This window comes from Numida meleagris, chromosome 5 (assembly GCF_002078875.1).
Source record: "Numida meleagris isolate 19003 breed g44 Domestic line chromosome 5, NumMel1.0, whole genome shotgun sequence".
In the NCBI taxonomy this organism is placed as follows: Eukaryota; Metazoa; Chordata; class Aves; order Galliformes; family Numididae; genus Numida; species Numida meleagris.
In genome coordinates this window covers 33,798,629-33,813,802 of record NC_034413.1, presented here as the reverse complement: position 1 = coordinate 33,813,802, position 15,174 = coordinate 33,798,629, and the positions used below count along the sequence as shown (strand labels likewise).

Below are 15,174 nucleotides of genomic sequence, written 5' to 3'. Positions count from 1 at the left end.
TCTCACTTTCACGATGCTGCCCAAGATTTTCTTTTCAAAGTGCTGTTGGAGGGTGACTTCAGCAGCCTGAGCTTGTGTATATTTGTGTATTTCTCAGTCTTTCTCTCGCATTATCAGGGTTTCACCCTGGGGGAAAAAAAAATCCCAAGGTCCTTTCTTGAATATTGGCATTTTTTTTTTTCTCCTAAGGAACATAAATCAAACTTTTTCCTTTTTGATTTTTCCTACTACTTTTCAGTTGCTAAGCATTAAAACCCATGTCATCCTGTTCTTTTTGTTTTCTTTTAGAACTCCTCAGGAGACCCAGATTGTAATTAAGTGACAAGCAACATTTTTCCCATGCTGTTATGGTTTTGTGATTTTTTGTTGTCGGTATTCCACATCATTACATCATGTAAGGTACGGGCAGTTAAAGAGTTAATTCCCCGGTTACTGTAAACTGCCTTTTTTGGTGTGGCCCTCTGAGGGGGAGGGGAGGAGGTGCACTCCCCAGGGGTCTTTGCGGGAGAGGGGGTGGGGAAGCCACGTGGGAGACGCGGGGTTTGTTCTTCCCAGCCTGGCGGAGAAAGCACGTGGTCCTCCTGCATTTTACTGTGTAAGATTTTCAGCCTGTAAACCCTCTATCATAATTCTACTAGCCTCATTTTGATATATTTAGTAAAATTAGTTGTTCCTCCTCAGATCGGTGCCGCTGTTTTTGTGTTAGATCCGTCTACGGGTCCCCCTCTTCCCAGGTTGCGGCTCCGCGGCTTCTCTGCCGCTTTAGCCGCCGGACCGCCCGGGGGCTGGCTCTTATCGCCGGCGATTTTTTTTTCTTTCCTTCCTCCTTTCTCGTTTTTTTTTCTTTTGGGCCTGTCCCCCCTTGTCACGGACGCAGACCCTTAGACAATACCGTGACACATGCTCTCAGCAGCCTAGTTATGTTTAATAGAGAAAGGAAAAACCATGAATTAGTAGCACCTTCTCATTGTCTTCCCATGTTCACCTGTTTTTAATCTGGAGTTTTCTGCTGTAGGAATAAGGAGGTTGGGGATGACAAATGTTGCCATGGTTACTGAAATATTCTTCCAAACTAAAAAGAACGTGGTTATATATATATATTTTTCCCCAATGCAGTCTGAACCAAGTCTGAGGAAGATAACCCAGGGACCTAGATTTTATTTGGAATGGCTACCCAGAAGAAAACATATTGCACCGGGCATAGATAATTCCTGACAGGTGACGTTTAGTCCCATTTGCCAAGAACGGTTTTCAGCAAGTAAGCAGATAAACGTGACAGAAAGGAGCTGATCTGTACCATCTTGGAAGAAAAACTTTCAACCTGTGTCAGTGCTCAGTTTCCACTGCACTTGGGGCTCTTTGTGAGGAGTCAGTCCAGTTGTGGACATTCCTGAAAAAATCCATCTTTGACAATATGTTTCCCAAGTCCCTCATTTTAAATCCTCTGTGAATTTACTGGGGGTAAATTACCCCATCGTCCTATCATTAATGAAGGTGTTACAGAAGACCAGACCCAGTATTCACCTCCTGGGTACTCCATTCATTACTGGCCCCTCCCCCCAGAGAGAATCAACATATTGATGAAGTTACAATACATTGCTAAGTCTGCTTGTGCAGCCCTGGTCCAGCTGGCTAAGCAAGCAGTTTTACAAGACCAGCTTTAGCAAAGTGACTGTACGCTGTGTTATCCTTAGGAGTCAAAGACTTAACTGGCATACCTTAAAGAACTGTTATTAAACTGGTAAGCCACAGTGGTGGAACAATCTGTAAAGCTTACAGAACAAGTGTTTAAAGGGTGCTAAGAGTGATATTTCAACATAATAACTGTCACTGCTGGAAGCTAATGCTGTCTGTGCTCTGAAAACAATTAATGAATAATTTTACTGCTATTTACTATGCAAAACTTACTTCACATTCTACCCTCTCCCCCTTCTGTTTCCATTTGCTGCATGAAGACTGTGAGTGAGTTGAAAAGGGACTTGAAAACAGAGAAGGGTGATTTAAACTCAGCACCAGGAGGGCTTTAATGCATGCAGGAATGATAGCATGTTGAAACACATCATCTACAGGGCTGTACAACCTACATTCTGTAGGAGCTGGAACTCAAGCAGGCACAAGGGTGTTGGAGAGCTTATCCTGCCTTGGGAACGCTTTTTAGGTCTCTCTTCTATGGTGGGTATGTGTTAGTCAACTAGCTAGCAAGGATCAAATAATTGTAGCATACATCAGAAAAATCCTACAGAGCATCTTCTGTGGTGATGAGTTTACATGCAGTGCCAGTGCATTAATGGGCTTTAACATGCCTGATTGGCCCCACCTGGGGCCCCTCCCGGGGCTGGAGTTTGAGGGTGGGCAGCAGTCCCTTTGAACTGGGCCTGTGGCTCTTTTGTGATACTGACTTCATAACACGGAATCATAGAATCACAGCATGGCTTGGGTCGGAAGAGACCTCAAAGATCATCTAGTTCAAATCCCCCCTGCGATGGGCTGGTTGCCTCCCACCAGATCAGGCTGCCACCAGCCCCAGCCAACCTGCCCTTTGGCACCCCTAGGGATGGGGAATCCAACAGCTTCCCTGGGCAGCAGTGCCAGGGCATCACTGCCTTCTGAGTAAAAAATTTCCTCCTAACATCTAATCTAAATCTCCCCTTTCTTAGTTTAAAGCTATTTCCCCTTGTCCTGTCACTGTCAGAGCCTGTAAAAAGTTACTCTCCATCTTATTTATAAGCTCACTTTAAGTACTGAAAGACTGCAATCAGGTCTCCCTGAAGTCTTCTCTCCTCCACACTGAGCAATCCTGCTCCCTCAGCCCTTCTTCATAGGAGAGGTGCTCCAGCCCTCCCATCATCTTTGTGGCCCTCCTCTGGATCCATTCCAGCAAATGCAGCAATGCATTTTTCCTGTGATGGGGGCCCCAGACCTGTATGCAGTATTGCAGAAGGGGCCTCATGAGGGCAGAATAGAGGGGAACAATCACCTCCCTTACTCTGCTACGCCCCTTTATTGATGCAGCCAGGAAACACTGGCCTTCCAGGCTACAAGAGCACATTGCTGGCTCATGTACAACTTAGGGTGGATTTGTCGCCATATATGTGCCTGGTGATTAAGACTCTGTGTCTAACCGATGCCAGTGAACCTGGTCCTGACCTCAGGCTTGTCTTATCTGCACCGAGTTGTCTTCCAGCCTGGGCCCTTTGCTGCCACCCTGGGCCTGGCCTGCTTACTTTGCCGGGCACTGTGGGCTGGGACTCTGTCCTGCAAGGCCCCCACCTTGCTGGCACTGCACTTACTCCCTGTACCATTGAGAGCAACTGGCCCTTACTGCACCAGAATATGCAATGGAAAGTTGCACCATTCTTGTATGGATTTTTTGGTCCTGCTCCTTCAAGACAGATGGGTTGTTTTGGGCTGTGCACTGCACATTTTGCAATAAATGGTAGTTACTATATGTTAATTGTTCTATTTTCACTGTCTACTCTTTAGGTTAGGCATTACTGAAATAGTGGAGAACTGAATTCCAAAATGGCCTTAAGGTTTTTTCAGGTCAGAGAATAAGTTTACTGTTGGATTAGAAAATACATTTGTCCCCTGCTTTGGACAAGCAAAATGTTAATACATATTCCTGAATGACCCGTGTTTGGCATTCAGGAATTAATTAGGCTGCTAAAGCAGCCTAATTAACTCCTCCCTGCAGGAAGGTTGCTTTTCATGAGGCACCTGAAGATTGCAGAGTTGCTTCACCATTTTCTAAATAGGCTATGCTGAATGGCCCACATTCATACCAGGGTAGCACCTCTGCCAGCCAGTCAGGCTTTTGCAGCCTGAGGTGGGAGCTGAGTTTTAACATTAACTAGGAAAGAAGAGCCCAGGCCTGACTCAGCCACCCACATCCTGCTCCCTCCTTCTGGTGAGCACAGCAAAGTGACAGTGAGAGGACACCAGGCTGCCTGCTGCTCAAAGTGTGCTGTCATGGAGATGGAGTCCAGCAATGTCCAGGCGAAAAAAGTTGCTGTTGTCGGAGGGGGCCTGGTAGGAAATGCAGCTTATCTACTGTTTGATTGCTGGGAAGTGGGGGGTAGGGTGCCTGCTCAGCTCTGCACTTCTTGAACATGTAGGTCTCTGGAAAGGAAGCTACAATGCAAGAGAGTTTCTCTGGGCACTGCAGACATAGCCAGGCAGATGCCTTGCCTTCCTAGCTGTGGGCAAGGGAAAATGAAGCCCAGTCACTTGCCTACATTGCCTTTCCCTTTGTACAGTGCTCGCTTGCTTGTAGCTCATTAACTGATGTGCTCTGCAGATTAACAAAATAGTATCTTCTCTCCTGAGTTCAATGCTCCTTTTAACCCTATTTTTTCATAAAATTATTCTTCTGCCAGATGGCAGATATTATCATCTTGTTTCATTCCTGCTACAGGAGGCAGCAGGTCTTGTTTGCACAGCTGGGACTTTGTACCAAGAGAAGGGATCTTCTCTGAGGAAAAGCTTTGCTGCTGAGATACTGCAGAGACCTGAAGGTCCACCAAATACATCCCTTGTTCACGCATTGCATGTGTACCAGGACAGAAAAATGGTGCACTTCTGGATACTCCTCTTTTCTTTCCTGCAAAGTAGTGTAATTTTTTGGGGGGGAAAACACTCAAGTTGGACTCTGCCCTCTCAGGGCATTTTAAGCAAGACCAGTAACTGGATCTTCCATTCCATTGAGAAAATGCCTTCTTTTTTCCATGTTCATTTGGGACCTCTTTTCTTCCATTGCTGGCTGCAGGGCTGTCTGACTTTAAATGACAGCTCCAAAAGCTCCCATCTGATGTTTTGGCAGTTAGCTTCTTGGCCCCCTTGCTGCTGGAAAAAGAGGAAGAATAAGAGTCTATGGTTCTACTTATTCTGACAGCAGTTAATGATAGAAATTAAAAACAAAAGAAGGCACATATTTATGTGAAAAGTAGGATGTGTGCCATCCTTTTTAAGATAACATCATGCTTCTGCACAGGTGCAGCTATATTTTTCCCCCTTCCCTAGGGAATGCTGCAGCAGCCTGATTTCCACTGAGGAAGTTAAATACAGAATTGTTGAATCACTTAGGTTGGGAAAGACATTCAAGATCATCAAGTCTAGCTGCCATCCCAACCTATTGAGTCCTATCACTAAACCATATTCCTTAGTGCCATATCTATAGTCTGGAGAGGAGCAAGGTGCATGCCTGTAGCAGCTTCTGCTGCCCGTGGTTGAACAGGTTAGCTCTGCTGAATTACTGATGAGTGTAAACAAGTCCTGTACCTGGTATGATTTTATATAATGAGATGTGGTGAGTAACTTCCGAGATGATAATCTTGGAGGCTCTGCAAAGTTCCTCTCTCCAGGACGAAGTCCTCTGCAGCTCTTGGTCAAAGAGTCACCCTGCATCTGCTGAGCTGCACTCTCACCTGTGGTTTTCTAAGGGGAAGGAGAAGCATTTTGGTAGTGCTCTAAAACTTCATCTGTCATTTCCATCTTCTTTTATAGGTGGGTGCATTAAATGCATGCTTCTTTGCTAGACGAGGTTTCCATGTTGATGTTTATGAAGCCAGAGAAGGTAAGCACAGCGTGAACATTACAGCTTGATTAATAATTTGTGTCCTTTTGCTGGTAACAGTTCTTCAAAAAGCAAATTAGGAGCTTCATGACCCAATGAAACCAGAGAGAGCAGAATCTGAAGATGTCACTTTCAGAACACTCTTCATTCTTGCAGACTTTAGCTCCTATGGTATTGGGGGAAAGAGCTTATTTGAAATGTGTTGCTTTGTGTGGAGAGAACCCTCTCCTTGGCTACTAAAATGATCCCCTTTTTTTATGTCCTTGGCTTAGAGATTGAAAGATTGATTCAAACTCTCATCTTTCAAAACTTAGTTTCTGCATTAAGAACGCTGGCATGGTGCCATTGAGCTAAGAATCATAAGTTTGGGAAAAAAATGCTGTTAATGCTGCAGCGCTGCTGTTTGGGCTTAAAGCACTGACCTGATCCCAGCTACCATAGTTAGAGCTGAGGAGGGGTGGCAGGTGACAATGGCAGCAACTGCAGCCAGTAGGGCAGTCTTGTCAGTGGCTGTGTTGAATCCATGGTAAGGAAGAGGATTGTCCTTGTCTGCAAGGATGTATAGCAGCAAAGCACTGGAAGAAAGCTGCAAGTTCAGGAGCTAGTAGTAAGGAAAACCCACTTCAGTAAGCATGACAGCTCACAAGAGGCACTCATCAGAGTGTTTCCATTTCTCAGAGTAATCTTCCCTGGAACACAGAAATCTGGCTGCTGCAGAGCACAGAGCTGTCTGCCTGTCAGTGTGGTAGTGTTTGTATTTGCTAGTTAGAAGATAGTGTCAAAGGAGCTGAAACATCACAGCTCATGTTCAGAAGCTGGAGTACCATGCTGAAAAGGCCCCAGATGATGCACAGAGCGAGTGGGCACAGTGCTGGCATGGCCTGCAGCAGCAAGTAGCATGTGTTAGCCAAAGGTGTTTGCGGAAGTGAGTTCTTAAGCTGTCAGAGAAGCGTGGTCCTTGTCCAGATTATTTCTTCATTCTCTTCACTGTTGCCTATGTCTGTGGGCTAAGAACTGGTATATGGGGCAGGCTGAAGTTGTTAGAGACCTGGTCACAGGAGAAACAGTGAGCGGCACTTTTCCTGCTCTGAGCTCCAGCAGTAGCAAAAGGAGGACCTGGCAAACAGGAGTTATTCCAGGTGCTGGAGGAATGAGCAGTAGCAGGGCACTTCTGCAGCGCTGTGTAGACATGTTCTGAAATGTCCCAGCTCATCCAACCAGAAGAAGTGCACCTACAGCATAGCATAGTGCAGACCTGTGCAACAAGCAGCTGCTTGCAGCTTCCTCTGGCAGAAGCATCAGCCAGCCTCAAGTGAAGACAGCAGGCTGCAGTTTCAAACAAAAGGAAATGGTTCTTCCAGGTCTTTGCCGGATGCTGTATGTGCCAGAAGTTTCATGTGTTCAGAAAGCCTGTGGTTAAATAAACTGAAGAAAGCTGCATTCAGCTGTTGCTACAAGGATAATTCTTGTTGCCCTTGGAATACTGGAAGCAGCACTACACCTCCATCCTCTTCTGCTACTACTGAACCACCAAGCTATTCCCATTGCCAGAACACCTCCAGCCCATGCAAGAGAGCACTGTGGGTGTTCCTACCTACCTTTGAGGCAGGTGAACCTTACCCCTCTGCTCAGTCTTGGGGTCTGTGGATCTTGCTGAGATGGCACCTGTCTTGGGATTGGGACAAGGCCCTGCAACACATGCTGGTTGGATGGCCAGGGGAATCTGAGCAAAATGTAGGTGGATGGCACAGAAAGCAGCATCCTGTATGTGGCAGGAACATCTCAGAAACAGATTTCTCAGCAAAACACTGCCAAGCTTGTCTCAGCAGGGGGTTGGTGGAGGGCAGGAGACTCACCACCACCCACCTACTGATTCTTGGGCAGTACTGCCCATGCTGGAGGGATCTGTGCAACCAGCGTCTCTCTCCTCACAGATATCCGGGCGTCCAGCTTTGCCCGTGGCAGAAGCATTAACTTGGCCCTGTCACACAGAGGACGCCAGGCCCTGCAGGCTGTGGGGTTGGAAGAGCAGGTACGCTCACTTCTTCTGTAGAATCATAGAAACATAGAATTATAGAATGACTTGGGTTGGAAGGGACCTCAAGGATCATGAAGTTCCAACCCCCCTGCCATGGGCAGAGTTGCCAGCCACTGGATCAAGTACTAGACCAGGTTACCCAGGGCCCCATCCAGCATGGTCTTGAACACCTCCAGGGATGGAGCATCCACAGCCACTGTGGGCAGCCTGTTCTAGTACCTCACCACTCTCTCAGTAACAAACTTCCCCCTGACATCTAATCTAAATCTCTCCTCCTTTAGTTTAAAGCCATCCCCCCCTTGTCCTATCACTATCTACCGATGTATAAAGTTGATGTCTCTCATGTTTTTAAACTCCCTTGAAATACTGGAAGGCTGCAATGAGGTCTGCCCACAGCCTTCTCTTCTCCAGGCTGAACAATGGAGCCTATTTTCATAAGAGAGGTGCCTCAGCCCTTGGATCATCTTTGTGGCCTTCCTCTGGATCCTCTCCAAAAGCTCCACATCTTTCCTGTCCTGGGGGCCCCACTTTTTGATTCAGTACTCTAACTGGGGAGGGGGACAATCACCTCCCTTGCGCTGCTGGCCACCCCTCTTCTGACTGAGCCCAGGATACCATTGGTCTTCCGAGCTGCAAGCATGCACTGCTGGTTCACATTCAGTTTTTCATCATAGAAATGAGGTCTCTGTGCTTGAAGTGCTGTTAACTTCAGCAGGTGATGGACAGCCTCTCTTCTGCTCCCCATGCCAGAGAGTGCCAGCTGCTCCAGGCAGCCAGGCTCTGTGCATGGCAGAAGGGCTTTCCTGCAAAGGGAACTCCTCCAGCATCCACCTGTCCTCCCTCCTGCAGGGTGAGGGTGAAGGGGGCAGAAGTGGGCAGCCTCCCAGAAAAGCTGGAGTGCCAAAAGGATGTGATGAAAGGGATGCTTTCCCCTCTGGCATGCCAACATTATGTCATCAATTCGTATCCCAGGACCCGGGTGTCATTTGATGCTATCGTTCCTCCATCCCATCCCGCAGCATTTGCTTTCAGTAAAATGTAATGACGTGGGGCCCACAGCCCTGCAGACTTTTCTCCACCAACGTGGCTGGTTGCACAGAGCCAGAGACAGAGCATAGCAGAGGTTGTCCCACTCTGCTCAGAGGGTTTGGAGTGTTTGGATGATGGCATTTGGTGGGTTGTGTCTTGTCCCTTGGCAGCCCAGCTTCAGTGGGAAAACTGGATTCTCCTCCCTTCTATTCCAGATCGTGTCCAAAGGCATCCCCATGTGTGCACGGAGAATACACACACCACTGGGGAAGAAGTACTCTATCCCTTATGGCAAGAAGAACCAGGTACTGGTCATGTGCTGCTGTTTTTGTGGTGCTTCGTATAGCACAAGAGATCTCTGAGCATTTCTGTAGCTCTGTGATAGACAGGTACATCTTCCAAGGTGGATACAGCAGCATACTGGAAGAAATGAGGTTACCCTCATCTCAGGATTTCCTTTCTCCTTGGCCTATGAAAATGCACAGAATTTGCTTTATGCATCATCAAACCTGCCACACTTGGGCTGATGTGGCTGTCCATGCATCTAAATCATGCTGTAGAGACCTGTCATTTACTGGCAGACACAGATCTTGATTCCCCTGCCTCTCTGCAGCTGGTCTTGAGTACAGTCATCACAGTGCTGCTATGCCAGTCTCATTTTGGTTTCCTCCTTCGGTTACCCACCCTGCACACATGCTTTTCAATGATGCTGTGAGCAGCGAGGGAATTGCAAGCTGCCACTCGGTTTCACTGTAGCTGTTACTGGGACATTCTGAGGAGGTGGTGCATTCCCCTTGCTGTGCAAAGTGGCCTTCAGAAATTCTCCATTTTTTGTGTTTTGCAGTACATTCTCTCTGTGGACAGAGCAAACTTAAACAGAGAGCTGTTAACAGGTAAGCATGTTTGTTAACAGAAAAGCATGCTTAAATACCCTTTTTTACTAAGAATGTAAGGTTTGACTGATGAGTGATAGACTTCAGCTGAGTGCCTTTGAACCACAAGCTCTCTCTGCCTGTGAGTTCTGCACAAGCTGGCTCTCAGAAAATGCATATGCAAACCAGCTGTGTTATTAAGAAGAAATCAGCAGTAGCACATTAAATGAAATCCTATGCTTGTCCTGTCTATCTGAGTCTCCAGTGCTCAGCATCATTTCCCAACATCCACAGGAGTGCAAACAGTAGTTGAGAAATGAACAGAAACATGGCAGATGTGTTCCAGGTCACAGAGGTGAAGGTCTGTTGTTTGTTCTGCTGGTAGTTACCCACTCTGCAGAGGAGTGATATGGGCAGAAAGAACAAATCCTCTGCTAAATGCAGGAAGTCCAGCTGAATGCTTTGGAAAATTCAGACTCGCTTGAGGAGCTTGGAAAGAAGAATGATATTCCTACCTTTGTGGATAGCCAAGACATAGACCCAGGGAAACGTTTTTTTGACAGAAGGAGAAACTTGTCTTGGGTGCAGTCCTTTCTGCTTACAGAAATGTACAGTCCGCCTCCATGGCCACGTTCTCATTGCAGACCTGCGCTGGCTAGCATTGCTGTAGCTGTGGCTGGTGCTTCACTTTCTCCTCCTGTGCTGTTTCTCTGCAGCAAAAGTATTTTCAGATATCAACCTTGAGGCCTCTCTGTGGGTACAGAAACCCCCGAGCTAACCAGACTTAATGAAATACTCTCTTACTGTGCCCTTACTTGCCTGCCATTGCTCGGCACAAGTCTGATGTGGTGATGGCAAAAGTCCCTGTAATTCAGGGATTCTTTGTCAGCACAAGCCTCTACTTGTAGTTGTCTTTTCACAGCTGCTGAGAAGTACTCCAACACTAAACTGTACTTCGGACACAAGTTAATAGAGTGCAATGCGGAGTTGGGGACGTTAATCATAAAAAGGTAACCCCTGTACAAGCCTGGGATAAAGTGCTGTGTTCTGTTATTTCTGCTTAATAATTCATAAAACCTCAAACAATTGAGCAATCTCTGTTCAAAACTAGTGTATTACTGTGGGGTAGACAAAACTTGGCATGAGTTTTGGAAAGCAACATGTCAAAGCAAGGTTCATAGGGAGGCTGAAAAAGGTGAAGTAACTCCTTAAGCCCCAGCAGGCTGGCAATAGGTGAGCCACATGCCTGCTGACCTGTGCAGGAAGTAAGCATGCCAGTCTTAGAAGTGCTGGCTTTCAGGATCAGATTGCTCACTAGGAAGAGCAGGAAAAGACCTTGGTTTTCAATTGTGTTGAGTTCTGGCCATGCCACCCCATCTACCTGGAGATGGAGGCTCTGCACAAAAGCATCGTTAAAACAACTGTGCCTTCTGAGTGCTTGGTTAGGTCTGGCAGAATTATGCATTTAGCAATCTGCAGAATAATTACTTATTCTGATGATGAGCTTTCAGTGAAAGCCATTCTCCCCATATCCTAGAATATTCATAAGGCTGCCAGTGACCAAGGCATTTTTGTAGCAAATTGCAAGAGGCAGGTCCTAGGGTGCCAAACTGGCCTGGGATTTATGACAGCGCTGTTCCAAGGGACCATCCTACTTTCAGATCTGGCCAGCTGCCCCTGGAAGTCACCTACGATCTCATCGTGGGATGCGATGGAGCCTTCTCGACAGTCAGAAAGCAGTTCATGAGGCAAACGCGCTTCAACTACAGCCATGAGTACATCCCTCATGGCTACATGGAGCTGACCATCCCTCCCAGGGATGGAGATGTAAGTGGGTCTGACCCGGGTCTGCAACGGCCTCCTTGTGATGCCCTGTCACCTCTTACGATGTCTCTGAGGAACTTGTTTCTCATTCCACTCTCTCAAGGGATTCAAGCTTTTCTAGGAAAGACTCTGTTTTCAGAGTTTTTCTTTCAGTAGTGGGGCCAATGTCTTGGTGCCAGGCTGTGAAATCCCAAGAGGCTGCTCTGGAGTGGCGGTGTTCATTTTAGCTCTGAGAGGTCATGGGGTTATGGAAACTTGTCTATGAGGACAGCTGCAACCAAAAACCAGCAGATTTTTCCCATCTGCCCTGCACTTGCCCTTGCTCTGTTTCTCACTGAAGTACCAGGGGCCCTGAGGTCTCGTGATACACAGGACGAACTGGTCTCCTGGTGTGGAGGGAACTTGAGGCTAGGCTGGAGAAATCAAGTGGGACAGATCAGGGATCCAAGATGATTTTCTTTCTCTTTCAGTTTGCCATGGAACCAAACTACCTCCACATCTGGCCAAGAAACACCTTCATGATGATTGCGCTGCCCAATATGGTGATAATCCACGGTCATAGTCCCTTGGGGCTGGGATGGAGCATGTGGGGATGAACTGGCTGGCATGGCAACTTCACAGCTTGGACTGTGAGAGGAGCCCAGAGGGACCTGCAGCCTGAGCCAGGAGTTCGCACAGCCTAGGGGCACAGGGCAGCAATTCCAGAGCTAGCCCTGCCCCGCAGAGCTGAGGAAGTGCCCAGACTGCTTCTCTCTCACCTCACCCACCCAAGACCCCAAGAAACCTGGGGCTGAGAGTACAAACCAGACATGGGAGTACCAAGGCAGCCTACCTGGCTGCCACCCCTTTCCGCTCTGTGCTACAGCACTCCATGGGACGTGGGGTGGCTGGATGCTGAAGCCCACTACACAGGAGTATCACTGCAATGGCCAGATGGCCAGCAGGCTGGGCATTAAGCTGCTGATCCACATGTCAAGTGCTTTTCATGGCCTCTGGAATTCTTCCTAAACTTTCTCCCTGGCTGACAGGACAAGTCCTTCACCTGCACTCTCTTCATGCCCTTCGAGGAATTTGAGAAGCTAACGACTGGCGAGAAAGTACTGGATTTTTTCCAGACCTACTTCCCAGACTCCATCCCCCTCATCGGAGAGTAAGTATCCCCAGTGCCCCTTCTTGCTCCTCAATATGGTGGCACCATGCTGGGGAACATGCTGGTCCCCCACGAGGTCTCCCTGTGACCCAGACTCCCCTTAAGCTGTCAGTCCAGCTGCCTTTGCACACTGCTAGTTGGCTCTTTATGGCCTGTAAGAGAGAGGGACCAAAGGCACTGGGGTCTGCATTGCTTCTCCAGTGGGGTAACAGACTTGGCAGCAAGATACAACCCATCCTGCAGTGGTCTCTGATTAAGTTGCACTCCAACACTATTCTGTACCTTGAAGGCACAGCCCAGGTCCTGCCACTGTGGGGAGCAAAACATAGGTCACCTCCCACTGCCTTCGTATTGCTGTTGAGGTTTTTGAAGTCAGGAGATGGATTAGGGGTTCATAAGCCATAGTTCTGTTGTTAGGGCTGAGTTGGAAATGTGGATGCACTAGAATTGAGGTGAGAGCTGTGTTTTGTCCAATTCCTGGAGCTGTTCAAGGCCAGGCTGGATGGGGCCATAGGCAACCTGATCTGACACCTAGTAAAGTGGTTGGCAACCCTGCCCATGGTAGGGTGAAGGGTGCACAGTATCAGTCGGACCCTGAGCAAGGCTGGTCTCAACATGCTGTGCTACATCTGTAGGAAGAGAAGTCATCTGCATTCCCTCCGTGTACCTATGGCACACTTGTTTGAAGTACAGTGGGAAGTTAATGAAATAGGTATTTGCTCTTTCATGTTTTTCCAGCACAAATATCCTACTGAACAGGTGTGATTTTTGCATCCTGGGGCAAACAGTGCCATGATCCTGGCTTCCTAAGCTTGGATTTGGCATGGTTTGCTCTTACTGTCTCTTGTCGTCCCTTCAAATGAAGTATCTCTTGTTTTGCCTGAAGGCGAGAGCTGAAGCACGATTACTTTTTGCTGCCAGCCCAGGCCATGATATCTGTGAAGTGCTCCTCCTACCACCTCTCTTCCCGATGTGTGCTGATGGGAGATGCTGCTCATGCTGTTGTGCCTTTCTACGGACAGGGCATGAACGCAGTAAGTTCACAGCTTGCCCTGTGTCATTCAGTCTCCACTATTTGGGGATGAGCGTCCCAGTGGGAGCCCCACGGTGCTGGAAATGCCACCTCCTACCATTGCCCCACAAGATCCCTGGCAGTGGGGACTTGGAGGCCTCCTGCTCTGAAGCTGTGCTCCATGGGACATGGGACACCGTGGGTGCTAACAGCTACATTATCTCAGCATCCTTGAGGGCATTTCTTGTGAATATGTGACTCCTGCTGCCTATTTACCCTCCAATCTTCCCCCCAGGGCTTTGAGGATTGCTTGGTCTTTGATGAATTAATGGACCAGTTCCACAACAACCTGGGTGAGTGGCATGGCCCAGCCCTCAGAAGCTGGAGGCCCTGCTGGGGAGCTGCCTGTGACCTGCTACTTTCTTTCCCCAGGTGCCTGCCTCCCTGAGTTCTCCAGGCTGAGGGTGCCCGATGACCATGCCATCTCAGATTTAGCTATGTACAACTATGTAGAGGTGAGTGCTGGCACATGAGGGGCTGTCTGTGCAGCAGCGTCCTGTCTACTTCTGGCAGGGGATGATTTCTGTGTTGCAGATGCGAGAGCACGTCAATTCAACATGGTTTATTTTCCGGAAGCAGATCGACAACCTCCTCCACACCCTCATGCCTTCTACCATCATCCCACTGTACACAATGGTAAGGCTGGAGCTTCATTCCCCATGGTTCTAGCCCACCATGAGCTGCTCCCCCACCTGCTCATGCAATCTCCCCAGGTGACATTCAGCAGAATTCGCTACCACGAGGCGCTTCAGCGCTGGAAATGGCAGGAAAAGGTAAGCTGAGAGCTCCACATCCCGCACAACAGCACTGCTTTGTGCTGCAAGCTCCTGACAATGCTGCAGTTTCTCTTTGCACTTGCAGATAATTAATCGAGGGCTCTTCATTATGGGAGCAGCAGGACTAGGTGTCACCTACCTGCTTGTGAAGAGATTGACATGGGACTGGTACTTCTTCATACCAAACTTGTGGGGCTGGTGCCATTACATCAGGAACACTGGAAATTTTCCCTTCAGCACTCAAGTGGCTCAAATGTAACAGAAGGTTCTGGAGGCAATGAAAGTGAAGGCACAGGCTGTTGGCCCAGCGTGGTGACTTTTTTCTCTGTTGAGATGTGGTTGGCAGCTCCTGCAGCCCTTCTGTCCCCTGTCCTGGGTGAGAGGAACTCACTGGTGCACAGAGGGTCTGTCAAGCCTCTGCAGGGGCTTATATGCATCTCTGCCTAAGCTGCTTTGTGCCTTGTGTGATGCTGCATGTCATGGGCTGGGCACAAGTTTTATGTACCGTAATGGGGAGAATGTGCAGCCTCCAGCCAGCAAGTCTGTTGGGTTCACTTGGGGCTTCTCAGTCCATACTGGCACTGCGCCAGTATGGCTGAATTCTGCTCTTATCAGAATCCAGTCCCTCCCAACTTTTATCCTCCTCATATGACTTTGGAAGCAGATTGTCTTTGCTGGTTCCTCCTCTTAAATTTCTCCTTATGAAGCAGCTTAGTAACATATATCTGTTGAAGAAACATATCCCTGTCTCAATGTTGATATTTCTGACTAAATAAATCAAAAGATATCACGTAGTTTGAGAAAATACTTTTTTTCCTACAATTTCTTTGAAAATTATACG

At 48.0% G+C, this 15,174-nt stretch overlaps 1 protein-coding gene across 2 annotated transcripts; it reads left to right on the top strand.

Moving 5' to 3' along the window:
• KMO (kynurenine 3-monooxygenase) lies at positions 278-15,127 on the top strand. 2 transcript variants are annotated; one of them, XM_021398753.1, is made up of 16 exons: positions 278-399; positions 1,117-4,029; positions 5,503-5,572; positions 7,507-7,604; positions 8,855-8,944; positions 9,484-9,532; positions 10,434-10,521; positions 11,173-11,338; positions 11,806-11,877; positions 12,364-12,485; positions 13,372-13,519; positions 13,793-13,850; positions 13,930-14,012; positions 14,092-14,193; positions 14,271-14,330; positions 14,419-15,127. In XM_021398753.1, exons 2-16 carry the CDS (start codon positions 3,970-3,972, stop codon positions 14,590-14,592), a joined length of 1,440 nt encoding a protein of 479 aa, XP_021254428.1. In that variant the 5' UTR covers positions 278-399; positions 1,117-3,969; the 3' UTR covers positions 14,593-15,127. The 2 variants fall into 2 exon arrangements, with proteins under 2 accessions (XP_021254428.1, XP_021254427.1); XM_021398752.1 differs by lacking the exon at positions 1,117-4,029 and having other exon boundaries at positions 280-399; positions 14,071-14,193; positions 14,419-14,592.

Excerpts from the sequence above, each read along its gene's own strand:
- KMO (XM_021398752.1), top strand. The coding sequence starts at position 340 with ATGCTGTTATGGTTTTGTGATTTTTTGTTGTCGGTATTCCACATCATT. Across the intron at positions 9,533-10,433 it reads AAACAGAGAGCTGTTAACAG|CTGCTGAGAAGTACTCCAAC; the intron begins GTAAGCATGTTT and ends GTCTTTTCACAG. Across the intron at positions 10,522-11,172 it reads GGGACGTTAATCATAAAAAG|ATCTGGCCAGCTGCCCCTGG; the intron begins GTAACCCCTGTA and ends TCCTACTTTCAG.